Consider the following 16,200-nt stretch of genomic DNA (forward strand, 5'->3'; position numbering starts at 1 on the left):
CCACATGTTTCGATAACCTCAAATAAAGCGATCAAAATCCGTCATTCAATACATCAAATTGCATTCTTCACTGTTGTAAAACCAGACCCATGATGATATGATTCATAAATAGTTTAACTTCTCTACCTTTAATACAGTTTTGAGCATTATCATAGGAACTTTAATTAGTTACATTTACACATTTTAGGTCATTCACTTGTCTGGGGATGAGATTGGAATTCGTGACCTTTACCGTGAGAGGCATGGGTGCTAACCAATATGCCGGGACCGAACCAATTTGATAACAATTAAAGTATGATAAAAATGTAAAAATATTACAAAACAGGGTAAATTGATAGTTGAATATGTGCCGGACAACAACCCAATTTCATCACATCACCGATAGGCTTGTTTATTGTTGTCATGGAAACCACATATAAAATTTTCAAAACATTCTGGCCGCTATTACCAAATATAGAGCGATATTAGAGAAATTGAAACATCTATAGTAAAAGCTCCGTGCCATGATGTCGATGTAATCGGCGAAGCCAAGAAGCTGGATGGACTTCCTGAAGATCGTGCCACTCGCCACTATCCCAGCTCTTCTGATTTCTCGTTCTAACGCGATATTGAATAGCAGACACGAAAGTCCATCACCTTGCTGTAACCCCCTTCGAGATTCAAAGGGACTCGAGAGTGTCCTCCATACTCGCACAACGCACATCACTCGATCCATCGTCGCCTTGACCAATCGTGTCAGTTTATCCGGAAGTCCTTACTCGTGCATAATCTGCAATAGTATGTATGATGCCCCCTTTTTGTAAATCGTATTTAACTGAAATTTACACTACTTTTTCAACCTGTGTTGATACTAGTAACTTACAAGGAATCAGTTCAATTGGTTGTATGACAACCGAACGATGGCGATGGGTGGATAGAATTATCATTATATTGCTTTTCCCAAGAAACCTTTCTTATTATTTCTCATATTTGTTCACCTCCTAGTTACTGTCTAAAATCCAAGAAGATTGGCTGTGGTAACATTGTAACATTGGCTGTGGTAACATTGGTAACATGTCAGTACGGGGATACGAAAGATACCAATTAAAAGTGCACGTTATGAAATTTGAGACGCATCCTGATAACAGTTGAGTTAACAACATCCCATCGGATAATTTTTCATATCATTAATAAATAATCAATCACTGCCAAACATCCACATGTAGCTAGTGGGTGGATTGAGCATGGTGCTGTTTTTTTTCTCTCATGAGCTGCACGCTTCAAACATCAACACCGCCACCGCCATCATCGTCATCGTCATCTCGTTTGAACGCCAGTGTTTTACTGTAGAGTGGAGTGACTTTTGCCACCGAATCCCGTAATCTACCTATATCAATACAGAGTTGTGAAAAGGGTCTATCAGCTTTTGTAAACAATTACTTCTTTCGGTGATTTCTAGGAATTCACGACACGCCCACGCAAACCAAGTCTTTCCCTACCCGTTGATGATGTTGGTTTACGTGGGTGAATCTTGAATTCCTAGACATCTTCGAGAGAAGTCATTGTTAATAGAAGCTGTTAGGCCCTTTTTACAGCTCTATATTGATATACTCTATGCAGTATATAGAGAACAGTGAATGGAGCAAATGGTGTAGTGAGAAAGAGAGTGAATAAACTCCAACTCCATCTCCGTTGCAGCCGTTCGGATGAGATAGGCAGGAGTGTAGTGAATGGTCCACTGAATCCAGCGTTGGGGTCGTTCTCTTTGGCAGCGTTTATTTGTGCTTCTCGTTGGGGCTGTGTTGTTATGCTATGTTGTGGTCTGAGGATCAGCTCGTGCATGAAAATTCACTCGGAAGACAAAAAAGTAAATCAACGTTCAGTCTTGGCCAGTCCGTCGACCATTTATGACGTGTTTCTTTCAATAGATGCGCACCTCGCGTACTTAGCCGGCATTTTCCGACCCGAACCATTCTGCATACAAGTGTGTGAAGTCTCGACAAGCTCTTCTCCTAGCTGCTTGTGCGTACATATGAAGAGAGGTGAAATCCAAGGGATGACGATAATTGTCTAACCTGTTCTAATCGAGTAGTGTGGTATTTTTGTGGGAAAGTTCAAACAATCTAAGTGGCTTGAATCTTTCATATTTTGAGTGTGCACCATCTCCACGTTCTGTACGAGAATAATCATTGTGTCAGAAGAATCCGATAGTGTTTATCTGCAATTAAAAATTCGATTTCGCATACTGAACATCGTGTGTGCTTTAAAACCTGTTCTATTGAAGTTTGTATAACGGACCAGTCATTTTAAAGGATTTGAACAAAATGTTACTGCGAAATGGCATATGGTAAGTAATGTTTGTTGAAGTCGTTTGCCTAGATACTCTTTTTCGCTTGTTTTGCCTGCTATCCTCCTTGCTTCTGATGCATTCCACTCTGCACAGCGATGCAGCGTGATAACCAATATCTGCATAATTTATAATCACGTCGTCTGCAAAACGGCATCCCGCAGAAGAAGATGATTAGGCGTATTTCTTGCAACAACGTCGTCTGATGGCCGGTACGCGTTGCTTTGCTGCCATGCCAAGTCCTCCTTAGTTGACATGTTGCAACCTATATAAAAAATACATACTGTTAGATATTACGCCTTGTCTTTCGCTATATGGTTAATAGGCCTGTCTATAAAGAAGTCCATACAAGCAGTCAAAGACACCTGCTTCTGGACCCGACTAGCCTATCGAATACGGATGCTGTACGGACCAAAAGCAGTAGCCGCAGTGAAATGAAATTCGATTGCATTAAGAATTGATTGGTGCCGAACGTTTTTCCAAGAAAGATTTCTTCACTCGAGTCGGCCGGGAGATTTGCAATGGCCGGAACATTTCGATCAACATCCGTACATACACGCGAGGCAGTGCTTTTATTTTTTTTTTGTCTGTCCGTCCATCCGTTTTCGTTCTTGTGGGCAAAATTTCCCATTTTGGATGATTTATTCTTCTCTTTTTGGCGCTTTCCGAGCGCTCTTTTTCTCGCTTTTGCGGCTGTCTGCTGCTTTCCTCGCTTCCCAGCCATGGGCGCGCGATCTTTCTGTCTCGGCAATTTCGTTGGAAATCTCGCATTAGTACGTAAAAATCGCAAGTTTCCTACCGGAGCCATCTGAAGTTTTGAGGTCTTCCGTTGCATACCTTCGGTTCGGTAGTATGTAGTTATATGAATCAGCTTTTGCATTCGATGCCCTCAAAAGTATTTGGAACGGTTGCAAAAAACGTAATACTTTGTGACGTTGCATGTACATATTTCATTCCACAAAAGCGAGGAGGAAATTAAATACGATGCAACATCTTTCCTTATCTTTTCACTATTGCCGCATAAAATAATTTTAAATTGCTGTCTGGAAGTTTCTGGTTTTCATTTCCTTGGCATCACGTTCATAGTGCATAATGGGACAGCAGGAAGTATTCAATCGATTTATTTTCCAATTCGATTGGACTCAAACATTATCTTTAAGGGTTTCTTCACATCGTTAAGAGAAATAAAGAGTGCCAAAAACATTTCAATGGCATTAGTCATATATTACTTCAAATAATCCAGAACTTTACGCCAACCTTAACAGGGTTTAGCTATAATAGCATACCAATAAAAAAAAAACATTGTTTGGTTGAAATCAACGGTCGAAAGATCATATTAAAGTAGTTTTAATATATAGCAAATAAAAATCAGACATGACCTCCTCCGATTTGCATCAAACCTTACATAATTGTTTGAATCTTGTAATATTTGGCTAATGTGGTATTCGACATTAAAAAATAAATAAATACAGCAATTACCAAATTTTGCCGAAAATCTTTTCTAATGTTCTACGATACCCATGTGCGTTTTCAGTGGTCTTATTACACCAAAGTATACCTTATACATCCATCTTTAAGGGGGCTAAACAAAATCGGGTCATTGCTGTAGTATGAAAAAGTCATTTCTAATCGAAATGAAGTCTGAGAAAAAGTTATTGAAAAAAATAAAGCCTTTATAGGGCAAATATACACAAGAATTTTTTTGGGTAACCTAATTCAAAAATGTGTTAAAAACTTAAATTACAAAAAAAAAATCATTATTTAACATTTTTGATTATTTTTATTTAAAAAAAAAATGCTTATTTTTGAATCATTGAACACTTGAAAATGAACAAAAATCTTTGTTATTCTTGGTTTGCGTGGGGGAGCTTTGGTTTGTGCGAAAAGAGCGTTGTTGTTAGACCCTTTTCGCATGTTATGCTAGAATTAATAAATTGCATACTGCATATACACTGCATACTGTCATATACACCGTAATGCATCGAACTTTCATTTAATTTATTATTAATTATTATGTCTATTATGCAACACAAGAAATAATAATAAATAGCTTTTTAATTTTTTTTATGTGCTAAATTTCTCAAAAATTGTGTATTTGAAAAGGCAACGAAATTTCCAAATGTTTTTGCTCAATGATTTTTGTTTATTAACATGTGGTCCTCACGGTGTCTCGGAAAGAAAACCTTATTCAAACAAATCAGTGTCGCTGAAACACCCACCAAACGAAAGCTTTGATTCGCTCCTGTCATACTAGGCTAGTTCCGGAATGTTCTATGAGAGGTTCTAGAGCAATTTTTATTTTGTTTCGTATTTTTCAGTGCAAATCGCGTCCAAAATATAATTTTGACCCCCGAAAGAGCATTATCAAACTGGCCGAAATTTAGCTCAAATGTGAATTATTGATCATAACAAACAATTATGCAAAGTTTCATGCAAATCGGAGAATGTCGAGTCTGAAATTAAATTTATTTTTGCTTTACCTGGAAATGCTCTTTTGCCAAATTCCCATCAATATTTGTAAAAAACTATCAATGGTACATTTGTTGTCGCCTTCGTACTAGCCGCCTCGATGTTCACCGTGAAAGAAACAAAAAAAAAACGGATTATGGAGCGAATTGACGAGTTACCCAAAATGATTTCATTTTCATTCGATTTAGTTGTTGACATTGTTTGAAAAAGAAACAATTCTGCTCGTTTGGATGGTTAAATAGAGAGCTCAGTTTGTCGGCAAAATACCAGCATTTTTTTAAAATTTCCGTAGCAACATTAAAAGGTTGCTGTCCATCTACTATATTTATTCTCTGCCAATGTCGTCAATTCTGTGGATAAATTTAGTAAATTTTAGGTAGGGGAATTGCCTTTCGTGACAGGAGCAGATTCTATAATGTGGTCGTCGGAAGGTTTTTAAAATAATTTTGTAATTTTTTGTCAGCTTATTTTTCGAAACAAAATTTGTTTCCTCAAATGCATTACGTCTAGAACATCATCTCGTGAAGGTTTTATTCAAAATATGCATTCTGCAAAAAAAAAAATCCATTGCAAGAAGTGCCATTTCATTTGTTGTATGAAACATATGCAGTGGATGTAATAAATCCAAACCTTACATTGGATGTTAGAGAAATTAGTTTTACATGTAAGCATGGGTACAATATTAGTGACGTTCAGGCTGACATTAAGGACATAAATCCTATTTATTTGTCTAAGTTACTAACTGACTTAGAGCAGTTCCACGGAAAAGAATGAATCGATCTGACTTAACCTTCTCCGATATACATGAAACTTTGGATAATTGTTTAATTTAGGCAATCATTAACATTTGCGCAAAAATTTGACCATTTTGAATCTTATTTGTGTTTTATCAAAATCGTGACATTATTCAATAAATCGTTTTAGACCAAGTTGTAGGGAAAAATAAATTATTTCTAGTGAAAATATACACGGTAAAAATTATCTAGTAATTTCTGAGTAGAACATTCAAAAAAGTATTAAAAACTTACATCATATAAGGGAAATGGATGTAATGTGTCCTTGTTCAATAATTTAGATGCTTTAAAAAAAAATTGAAAATTTTAACCTTTGGAATATTGAAAATTTTAACCTTTGGAATATTGAAAAACTTTGACATTCACCCCAAAAGGCCTGGGTTCAATCCCGGTCAGCGCCAGGGAAGTAAAGCCTTTGGTCCCCGGTTCCGGTAGGATTCAGGTGTGGGAGCTGCCTCCATGGCGTCGGTAGCATAGATACTCAGTACGGAAAACGAGATCGACGGAAAGCAATTCAAGGAAAAAAATCTCTGACACATAAAAATTTGCAACAACTTTTTGTCAACTAATTGAACTGTTTTTGTTGAAAACGATCAAACGGACTCAAATATTGTTTTCTGTGCAAGAATTATAATATACAGTCAATTCTACAAAACTCGATATCCACTAACTCGATATCACGTCAGACTACAGTGACTAATAATTATATAATTGTTGTTCTATAACTCGATGCTTCCTTCGATATCGAGTTGTAGAGAGTTTTCTCTCTAATTGTAAAAAAACGAACTTACAAAAAGTTTAAAAAGTTACCAATGTTGTACTATTTTTGTCTATTTTTTGTGTCCAAGGTTTTTTAAATTTTAAAAGTTTGTATTTGTCATATGCATGCTTGGCATGCACAATTTTGGTCATGAACTGCTCATTTGCTTATAACTTTGCACAGAGTTGACGTTAGTTCTTTTTAAAGCAGTAGATAGAATAGAGTTAGTTTGTTATATAAACGTAACAAAAAGTTCATTTTAATTCTAGTAATAAACTATATTTGTTTTTGCGTTGTAAAAATGAAGTGAGAAATGCTCGCTGCACATCTCAAACTTTAAGTGTAAAAATTCATTGGTTTTGGTTCAAATATTAAGATTTACATGCTCATTGCATAGTAAACTATGATCCTAATATATCAATTACTTTAAAGAAAAATAAATTTTAACAACAAGTTATTAACAAATGAGCAGTTGTTGTGTACAACTTGGCATGCCAAGCATGGTCATATGCTTATTTGTTTTACTTCAGAAATATTGAACAAGGTCATTTTTGTGATTTAAGTTTTTAACAATCTTTTTGTATTTTGACTCGAAATTACTAAAATAAATTTACTGTGTGTATAACCTAGTAAGACATTATTTTCTCCAACAACATTGTTTCAGGTGTCATATTAGAAGTGACGTTTTCGTGCTACGATTTATTGAAAATGTTTAATACACAATTTTGATCGAAATTGCGAAATTCAAAATGGCCAAATTTTCGCACAAATGATGATAAAAAAACAATTATTGAAATATTCATGCAAATCTGAGAAGATCGATCAGAAACATCTTATTTTTGCTATTTGGTCTTGAACTGCTTTAAGTCTTCATGGTAGGTTTCTTGAGTTAATATTAAATAACATTTGCTCTTCAGGTGTCTCTAATGTTGATGTACATTGGTACATACAATTCTTTATACACGACACAGGAAACTCCACTTTATGAAAGGGTATGATATGCATCAGTTTGCATAAAAGTTTGGATGTTTTTTATTCATATTTTGAAAAATTCATAACTCAGCTAACAATACTTCCACATAAACCGGAAGCGAATCTGCTGAAATAAATACTTTTCAAATGTTTAATTAAAAAACTTTTGAAAAAATGCGCAAATGATAATTTTATCACTGTTTTCATGAACTAATCGTTTTCCCCAAACCCAGTCATCATAAACGAATAGCACTTGGTTGCACATCATTTTGCTTGAACCTGAAAAGATATAAAAGAGCGCTGCTTTCCTGCCTCTGCTCATTACCGCTTCGGACGGCGCGGTCCTAGGTCCTGCAACAAGCAGGACCAAGATAGCGGCTAAAGGTGGATCACGGCGTGACCATGACCACCATAATGAGGAATGAAACTTAGAAAATTATGTACGTAAAACACCCTCCCCCCTTCACAACAACCTCTCCCCCTTTAACAACAACCTCTCCACCCCCCTTAATAACAACCCGAAAAAGACATGGACTTTGACGGTCACTTTTTTTTTTCGGGAAATGAAGTTTAAGCAAACCACAATTAGGGGCTGTTCATTAACTTCGTAGACAGTTTTTTGTGATTATTGACTCCCCCCCTCCCTTCCTTACGTAGACAATTGTCTATACATTTTTTTGGGCTGTAGATAATAGTATCCACAGATATTTTGAGATATGTCTTTAATTCAGCTAAATTTTTGCGTTAGTCTTACTTTCATTTTACCGTAACCTTTCCTCGAGAGTGTAGAACTCAATGAACTGGATTACCGGGGTGAAGTAATCGGGCACATACAACTGCATGACAGCACCGTACGTAGATGCAATTACCTACGTCACAAATTGCATATATGTACGTTGTTTTTTTTTATTACTAATCTAGAATGATCTTATGGCGGTAAGCATCAACTGATATTATCCTCGGTTTAAATCCCGATAAAGAATGTTGGGTTGATTTGGTATCGACGGTGCTATTAATCGCAAAAGCGCACACCGATACCACACTTTCAACACTTCTTTGTTCATTTTGGAGCGACATACGGAATATTAAAACTTTACAGATATTGATACAGATTTTTCGAAAAGGAAATACAGATAAAAAGATTTTTATGAGCAAAAATACAGATTTGTTTTTGGTAACCCTGCTCGTGCCTCTGCTCATAACCGCTTCGGACGGCGTGGCACTTGGCCCTGCAGCAAGCAGGACCAAGTCAGCTGTAAAAGTGGATACCCTGTCATATAATGAGGAATGAGACATGGATATGCAAAATACCCCTCTCCCCCTCTCCCGTCTATAACGGCAATTCAAATAAAAGACATGGATTTGATGATCACTTTTTTCCGGGAAATAAATTTTAAGCAAACTACAATTATAAGTAAAAACAAAAGCCAATATTTTCAAAACAATTGCTAAAGAGGAGACATACATCCGATGATATTATGTTGGTAAATTACCAACAACTGACTGTAAAACATATCTGGTACCTCTATATATGCAATTAGATTAACATCCAAAGTCCATCCTTTTTTCCATATTCTGCACAAAAGATACGCCCCATTCATAATAATAAGTATAATAGTCAACAATGCATGACAAACATCAATTTTGCATGGTTCTACGTCATACTGCGGTCGTGTCTACACAGCAAAAAAATAATTTTGATATCACATCGAAGTGGATGCACTACAATCATGTCGAAAATTTCATGTAATTTTTATGACCACATAAATAAACAAATGCAGTAAAAGCAGCGTAATGTCAGTTCATGCATTGTATTAATGATAATTTTGTCCTTTTTAGCAAGTAATATTACACCCTATTTTCGACATGATTGTAGTGCATCCACTTTGACGTGATATCAAAATTATTTTTTTGCTGTGTAGGACACAACCCTTTAATTTTTTATGCCTCTCTCATGTTTCTTGAAGTATGAGCTTTTTTTTTAATGTTATTCCTTTTTTGAAGCTAGTAATCAATTTTATTTTTTTTCCCATCCAAAAAAATTGTAAATATCCACTAACCTCGAGACAACCGCGAGTATCCGGTCCAGCTCCTCTAACTTTAAATATAATACATCAATAATGTATAACGAAAATGATAACTCGGCTCTGTAAAGTTTATTCGATTGAGCCTGTACAAATAAAGTAATCAATAATAATAAAAAAAAATATTTAGGGGAAATGGATGTAATTTCGGCTCAAATACCCCTAATTTGGGCTCATACATAAATGCAGCAATCGACTAAATTTTCAATAGCGACCAAAAATATCCATTAGTACCGTCCCAATGACGCGTTCATCTAGATAAAATTGATAGATAGCAGATTTTTAGCGATGGGCCCAATCTTAGATCCATAGGCCAACATTAGAGCCATTTCCCCTACATTGAATGTTATCGTTTCGCTAGAATCACTTAATTTTCATAAGAACGGTTCAATAAACAGGATGGTTTTTGAAGAATAATGCACGACGAAATGTAAGTTTTCGCTCGATGGTGAATGAGTACCATTTCCGCGATTAATCTCTGTAAGCCAAAGAGCTCTCCGGGATCTAGAGATCTAAGAAGTGAGGCATGGCGCGACGTTGGTTTTTGGACATTAGTGTGATCTTACATCGAGGCAAACAGTTTTATCGCAGTTGAAGTTATCTTTTCGAACGGCCCACATGGTGCTCTGTGTGGTTGGGTAATGTCGATCTCTCGAGTGTGAGAGTGATCATCAAAAGCAATACCGTGGGCTCTACTTTGCTGACGAGCGGGGTGAACGAACAATTTCACAAACACCGTGCATCTCTTCAGTCAAGTGATTCATCTCAAGACGAGTCATCGTCCCACCGAGAGTGTTGTGCTGTGCATCGAATGTGTACATGTGGTATGTTCTGCTTTTCCTTGCTCAACACGTCACCACACTTGGAATGTTGGGAATGTTCCTGGAGGTGACGAGCGACCGGTTGTACCAGACTACCTACATACGACGGTGCGTGGTTGTTAAAAAACTGACAATTATCGTTTAAATGGTTGGTTGTGGTGGTAATTTGCTCTCAGAGGATATTATCAAATTTAAAGAAATTTCCTACATTCCATGCCCTGGCAAGGAAATCCTCTGTTTCTATGTTTGCAGCAAATTGATTAATTTTGAGTGAATCGGAAACATCATACGAACATCGATCCCCCAATCAATCGTAGAAGCCTTAATTTAGCATAATGAACTACATAGAGAACCTTTTAAAGCGTTGGAGAATCCATCAAAAAGCTTTCAAAATTGCATTTAATCGCCGTGTAGATAATTTTGAGGCTTTTTTTTTTTGGAGAACAATGGCAAGTCTTTTTAATGAAAGTGGTGGGGTTCTTACAAATATCCGCAACGGAAATGATCACTTTCGGGCCCTTCCCCTGACCTGGGATAGCCCCGATTTCCGTAAGGCGTCTAGGTGAATGTTGATGTTTTTTTTGTTTCTTTTATAAAACATCAGGTTTGAACTGAGGGACTGATTTCTCTGTAAGCGGCATGGCAATGGGCAGTTCTAGTTCAAAGCATCAGCTAGTGGGAAGATTGATTTTAACGGAACAGTTAATGGATTAGAAATCAAATGTTTCTTAGGTCGAAAATAATTACAAGCAATTTCAGACAACAACAAATTGCTATGATCTTTTCTTTTAGATAGATCACGTTTTTTTACTTTACAACAGGTTCCATTAGAATGGTTCACGTCGCAGATGTTAATACTCACCCTGATGAGAGGTTTTATACACAATCAAGACGGAGGAAAATCTTTCAAAACGTGCGGAACATGAAATGTGCCGAAAAAGTGAAAGAATATCTTTTTTTTTTATTGTTGAACGGTTCATTATAGTATGATTCATTCCATGTGTAAGATATACGCTCACTCGAAGTCATTCTAGTAATTGAAACTTTTTCTTCTTGGGTGTTTTAGCCAAACGCCGTTTTTTATTGGGCAAAAGTTGAACAACAAAAAGTGAAAAAGTGGCGGTGTTTGATAGCACAACCATTTTTGCGCTACTGGCCTGCGCGGTTCTGAGCGGAAGCGGGAATTGAAAACCTCGCCTACATGCAATTAAATTTTTGTATAGCACTTTTTTAGTAAATGGAAGAAGAAGCTGATAGCATCAACGCTTGCAATCTATCGAGATTGGTACGTGGCTGGTCAATAATGCATGCGTGATAGCAGCGGCATAATTTGGCGGAATATGTTTTTTCTTCAATCGCAATTGTTGTTAATAAAAAGGCTCGGCAAGATTTCCATCGTATGTTTTCATCCAGATGACATTAGGCAATTTATATATCAAGATATATTAAGTTGTGGTATGCAAGAAGAGGTAAAGGGTGTCCACGATGAAATTGCCACACACAAAATAGATTCGCAAAATTTGAGTTTTCATCCGATTGCCATCAAATTTTCAGGGATTGAGAAATAACTATTAAACTTCATTTTACTATTTTACTCGTATTTTATTTACAGTCCATACGCAAATGCCCGCACCTTGGCCTTAACCCCGGCCATAAGATTCTGCACAACCTGTGAATCAAACGTTTTTTGCATGTAAACCCATACTTTCTTCAGTTCCTCGACTGTCTTCACTACCTTAGGTCGTTTAAGAAGGTGCTGCTTCATAATCGCCCAGTACTTCTCGATGGGGCGGAGCTCCGGAGTGTTGGGAGGGTTGAACATTTTCGGCACGAAATTGACCTTATTGTCCGCATACCACTTCAGCACGTCCTTGGAGTAGTGGCATGAGGCCAAATTCGGCCAGAAGATTGTTGGGACGTTGTGGGCCTTCAGGAGAGGAAGCAGCCGCTTCTGGAGGCACTCTTTTATGTACACCTGTCCGTTCATCGTGTCCTGGGTCACGAAAGGTGCACTCCGCTTCCCGCACGTGCAGATGGCTTGCCAAACCAGGAATTTCTTCGCAAATTTGGACATCTTCTGAGTGCGGACATGCTCCGGAACGCTGAACTTATCCTTGGCCGTGAAAAACAGGTTGCCGGGGATCTGTTTGAAGTCGGCCTTCCCATATGTTTCGTCGTCCATGATGCAGCATTCAACTTTCGTCAGCATGTTGAGGTACAACTTCCTGGCATGGGTTTTGGCGGACTTGTTCTGCTTCTCGTCGCAATTAGGGGCCTTTTGTACCTTGAACGTTCGAAGCCCAGCCTTGGTTTTGGCCTTCTGGACAAAACTTCGGCTTAGGTGCAGCTTCTTAGCCACATCCCTAACGGAGGCGTTCGGATTTCGGTTGAAGGACCCAACTACGCGGTTGTGATTTTTGGTGTTGTACGGAATACTTTTTCCTTCACTTCTGGGCTTCCGATCGGTGGTCAACCGTTCCTCGAACCGCTTAATCACTCGCGACACCGTGGAATTCGCGATTCCCAACGTTTTAGCGATGGAACGATGTGAGAGATCCTTGTTCTCGTGATGAATGCGCAAGATTTTATCACGCACGAGCTGCTCTTTCGACTCCATTTCCGCGAGTTTTCATCACAGGACTTTAAAACTTGCAGGATGTAAATAATGCACTATGAACTAAATCCACCCAAATTTTCATTAAATTCTACCCAACGGTTAAAAAGTTAGAGCAATTTCATAGTGTGGCAATTTCATCGTGGACACCCTTTAATGGAAGTGTCAAGAATCGTATAGATAAAATCGAGATATACCTTCATTGATTGCTCGTGTTGGGAATTTAAATTCGCCATGGAAAAAGTTGACGAAGTTTGTTTTTGCGAACGTTTCCACCTACTGGCCTGTATTGCCTGAGTGAAACTTTAAACTGCTTGTAATCTTATGTATGTTAAATGATGACGCTGAGAACATGGCTATCAATGTATCAAAGCGTATTTCTAACGGGATTCCTCTACTTATTGATTATTTTGTTGGCTCACATAAGATCAACAATCATTGGTCCACATTAGAACAGCAACTAACCGGATATGGTTGTACAAGGCTTCGTTATACATAAATCTACCGTATTACATATTATGATAACTTTGATGATTTTATCTAGAACTCCCTTGCACATCTGAGTGCTCCATAGATTGTCGTGATTCACACACTCTCTAATGTATCCTGCACACCCCTAGTGGCGCATAGGGCCAGCGTGAAAGGTTTTCATCCTGGGTGGCTGCTCGCTCTTGCCTCGACCTGCGCTCAGATCAGATTCTAGTCGATTTCCTTTGTTTCCTTGTTGGGGCTCCACCGCCATGAGCTCCTTGGTCTGTCTCTGCTGCGATGTCCTGTCGGGTTTCAAGCCACCTCCACTTACGTTTTCGAATCTCTGTTGATATCGGCTTGTGATGACATTGACGATGGAGGTCAGCATTTGAGATCCAGTTGTGAGCAGTGTAGCAGTGATAGTAAACTTCCTTGCCTCACCCCTGTGACTACCTGGATAGGGTCGGACAAGGCTCTGTTATGCAGGATTTACATGTGAAAGCCTTGTACTGCGCTTCGATGAGGATGATGATTTTATCCGGGACTCCTTTGCGTCGCAGGGTGCCCCACAGATTTTCTCAATCGCTAAATCGGTCGATGAATACCAAATAGAGGGACTCTTGAAATTCGTTGACCTGCTGATGTCAACATGCCTGATAATATGGTCCACACAAGACCTTTCGACACGAAATCCTGCCAGATGCTGCCTGAGAGTCACGATTGTCGTAGTTGAGTCAGTTGAAAGCGTTTTCATAGTCCATGAATGTCAAATACAGGGAATCTGTCACTTGTTATTATTATTATTATTATTACAGTCACTTTAACGCTCTTGGGTCATTCGTGACTTTGTTCGGGGGTGAGATTTGAACTCGTGACTTTGGCGTGAGAGGTATGGATGCTAACCACTACGCCGGGGTCGCCCCGGAAGGAAGTTTTACATCCTTCATTTCTTTGACAAATGACTTCCTCGTTCTGCCCCAATCTTCATTCATTAGGTTGGTTGGTTGTCTTTATTAAGGAGATTTTCACCCCTTAACATTAATGAAGAGAGTACAAATTTCAGTCTCAGATCTAAACTCATTCATATATCATCAGCCGGTGCCGATGGTGTAGTGGTAAGCGTGACTGCTTTGTCCCCCCAATGAGTCTGGCTTCAATCCCAGCCGAGGTCGGTGAGATTTTTCTGAGGCATAAAAATCTCTGCTCACGTCTTCCTTCGGAAGGGAAGTAACATCCGATTGCCGCCAATGGATGGCAACCGATGTCCGTCGGTGATTGGCACTAGATTGCGGAACAGAAACCGACGTTAAATAAAGGAAATATATATCATCGCTACAAGTGGGTTTAAAAGAAATCGTGGGATTCAGGGTTCAGTTTATGAATTGATCACATATTTCTTCGATTAAATTCGGATTCGAATTCGATTCGGATCTTCGGAACCAAGTGATTTATAAGAAACCTCGATGTTTTATGACCGCTTTCATGAATTGATAAGTTTTAAGGATGTTCATTATTTTTTGAAGAACCTTCACGGAGTCCCTGCAGACCACCATATACTTATAAAAATGGGGTAGATATTTTCCCCCTTGCTTAATATCCGTTTCGGAACATGGAGCATATTTATAAATTAATAAAATCAGCTCCCTTTAATTAGCAGCGCCGGTGTTGTAGTGGTAAGCATTGTTACCTCTCACCCCAGGGAAGTAAAGCCGTTGGTCCCCGGTTCATGAGTTGATGGGTCGATAGGTAGGGTCCAGGTGTGGGAGCTGCCTCCATGGCGTCGGTAGCATTGTTGCTCAGTACGGAAAACAAGATCCACGGAAAACAAATCGAGGAAAAAAAAGTTCCCTCAGAACATCCCGACGGTGCCGACTGGGATTGAACCCAGGCCTGCTGGGGTGAGAGGTAATAACGCTTAACACTACACCACCGGCGCCGCTAAAAAGTTCCCTTATATAATTATACAATTTCAGAGGAGCATGGTAGCAAACATATCCAAATATGAAAAATGTAAACTTTTAGTTTTAAACTCTAAATATATATGCGTGTAATATATGAAAAGAATTTCACATCAATATATTTAAAAATATCAAAATCCAAGTGGCTTAGCAGAGGATTTTTACCACAAGTACATACATTAAGCACAAAGTTCAAAATTGAAAATACAACAGCATTTTAGATATTAAGTACAATGTTATGCGTGAATTTAGTGTTGGTACCAAGGTTGCAAAGACTCATTTCAGCTAAAACAATGTTTTTCTAAATTATGAAATAATTAGATGCCATTTGAATTGGTAGGATACAAGAAGAGGTTGCAAAGAATGTGTTTGACATATTAAACCTGTTTATTTCACTTCATGAGAGTCACAATCAGCGATTTTTCACAAACTCACTCACTCACTCACTCACTCACTCACTCAGCGATCAGCAAATCGCTGATTGTGACTCATAGAAAGGAAAATTTACAGGTTTTATGTTTCCAACGCATACTTTGTAACCTCTTCTTGTAAGTTACAAGTAAAACATGCCATCATACCATCTTTTGGTTTTATTATTCCGAAAAACATTATTTTAGCTGAAATGAGTCTTTGCAACCTTGGTTGGTACTAGAGATAGGGAAATATGAATGTCAGTTGAAGATTGTTCTTGCAAATATCTTTTCATCGTATCCCGTTTGCCGGACGGATGGCCTCGATTGAGTGTGGCCTGTAACTCGGTTTGTGCGGTTACGTGTGATGCGCTATGATTTATATAGGGGAAATGGCTCTAATGTTGACCTATGGATCTAATATTGGGTCCATCGCTAAAAAGCTGCTTTTTATCAATTTTATCTAGATGAACGCGTCATAGGGACGGTACTATGAGATATTTTTGGTTACTATTGAAAAT

The 16,200-nt window shown here is 38.2% G+C and overlaps 1 protein-coding gene across 1 annotated transcript in view; it reads left to right on the forward strand.

The window, feature by feature from the left end:
• The first annotated feature begins 1,784 nt into the window (after positions 1–1,784).
• LOC135713199 (uncharacterized) overlaps positions 1,785–16,200 on the forward strand; it is a 73,958-nt gene continuing 59,542 nt past the window's right edge. Inside the window, exon 1 of the mRNA XM_065236310.1 lies at positions 1,785–2,326. Within this exon, the coding sequence (XP_065092382.1) occupies positions 2,304–2,326 (23 nt within the window). The 5' untranslated portion in view covers positions 1,785–2,303. The remainder of the gene's footprint in view (positions 2,327–16,200) is intronic.

This window comes from Ochlerotatus camptorhynchus, unplaced genomic scaffold, assembly GCF_037179485.1.
Source record: "Ochlerotatus camptorhynchus isolate MF236.1 unplaced genomic scaffold, CSIRO-AGI_Acam_v1.1 ptg000545l, whole genome shotgun sequence".
Lineage (NCBI taxonomy): Eukaryota > Metazoa > Arthropoda > Insecta > Diptera > Culicidae > Ochlerotatus > Ochlerotatus camptorhynchus.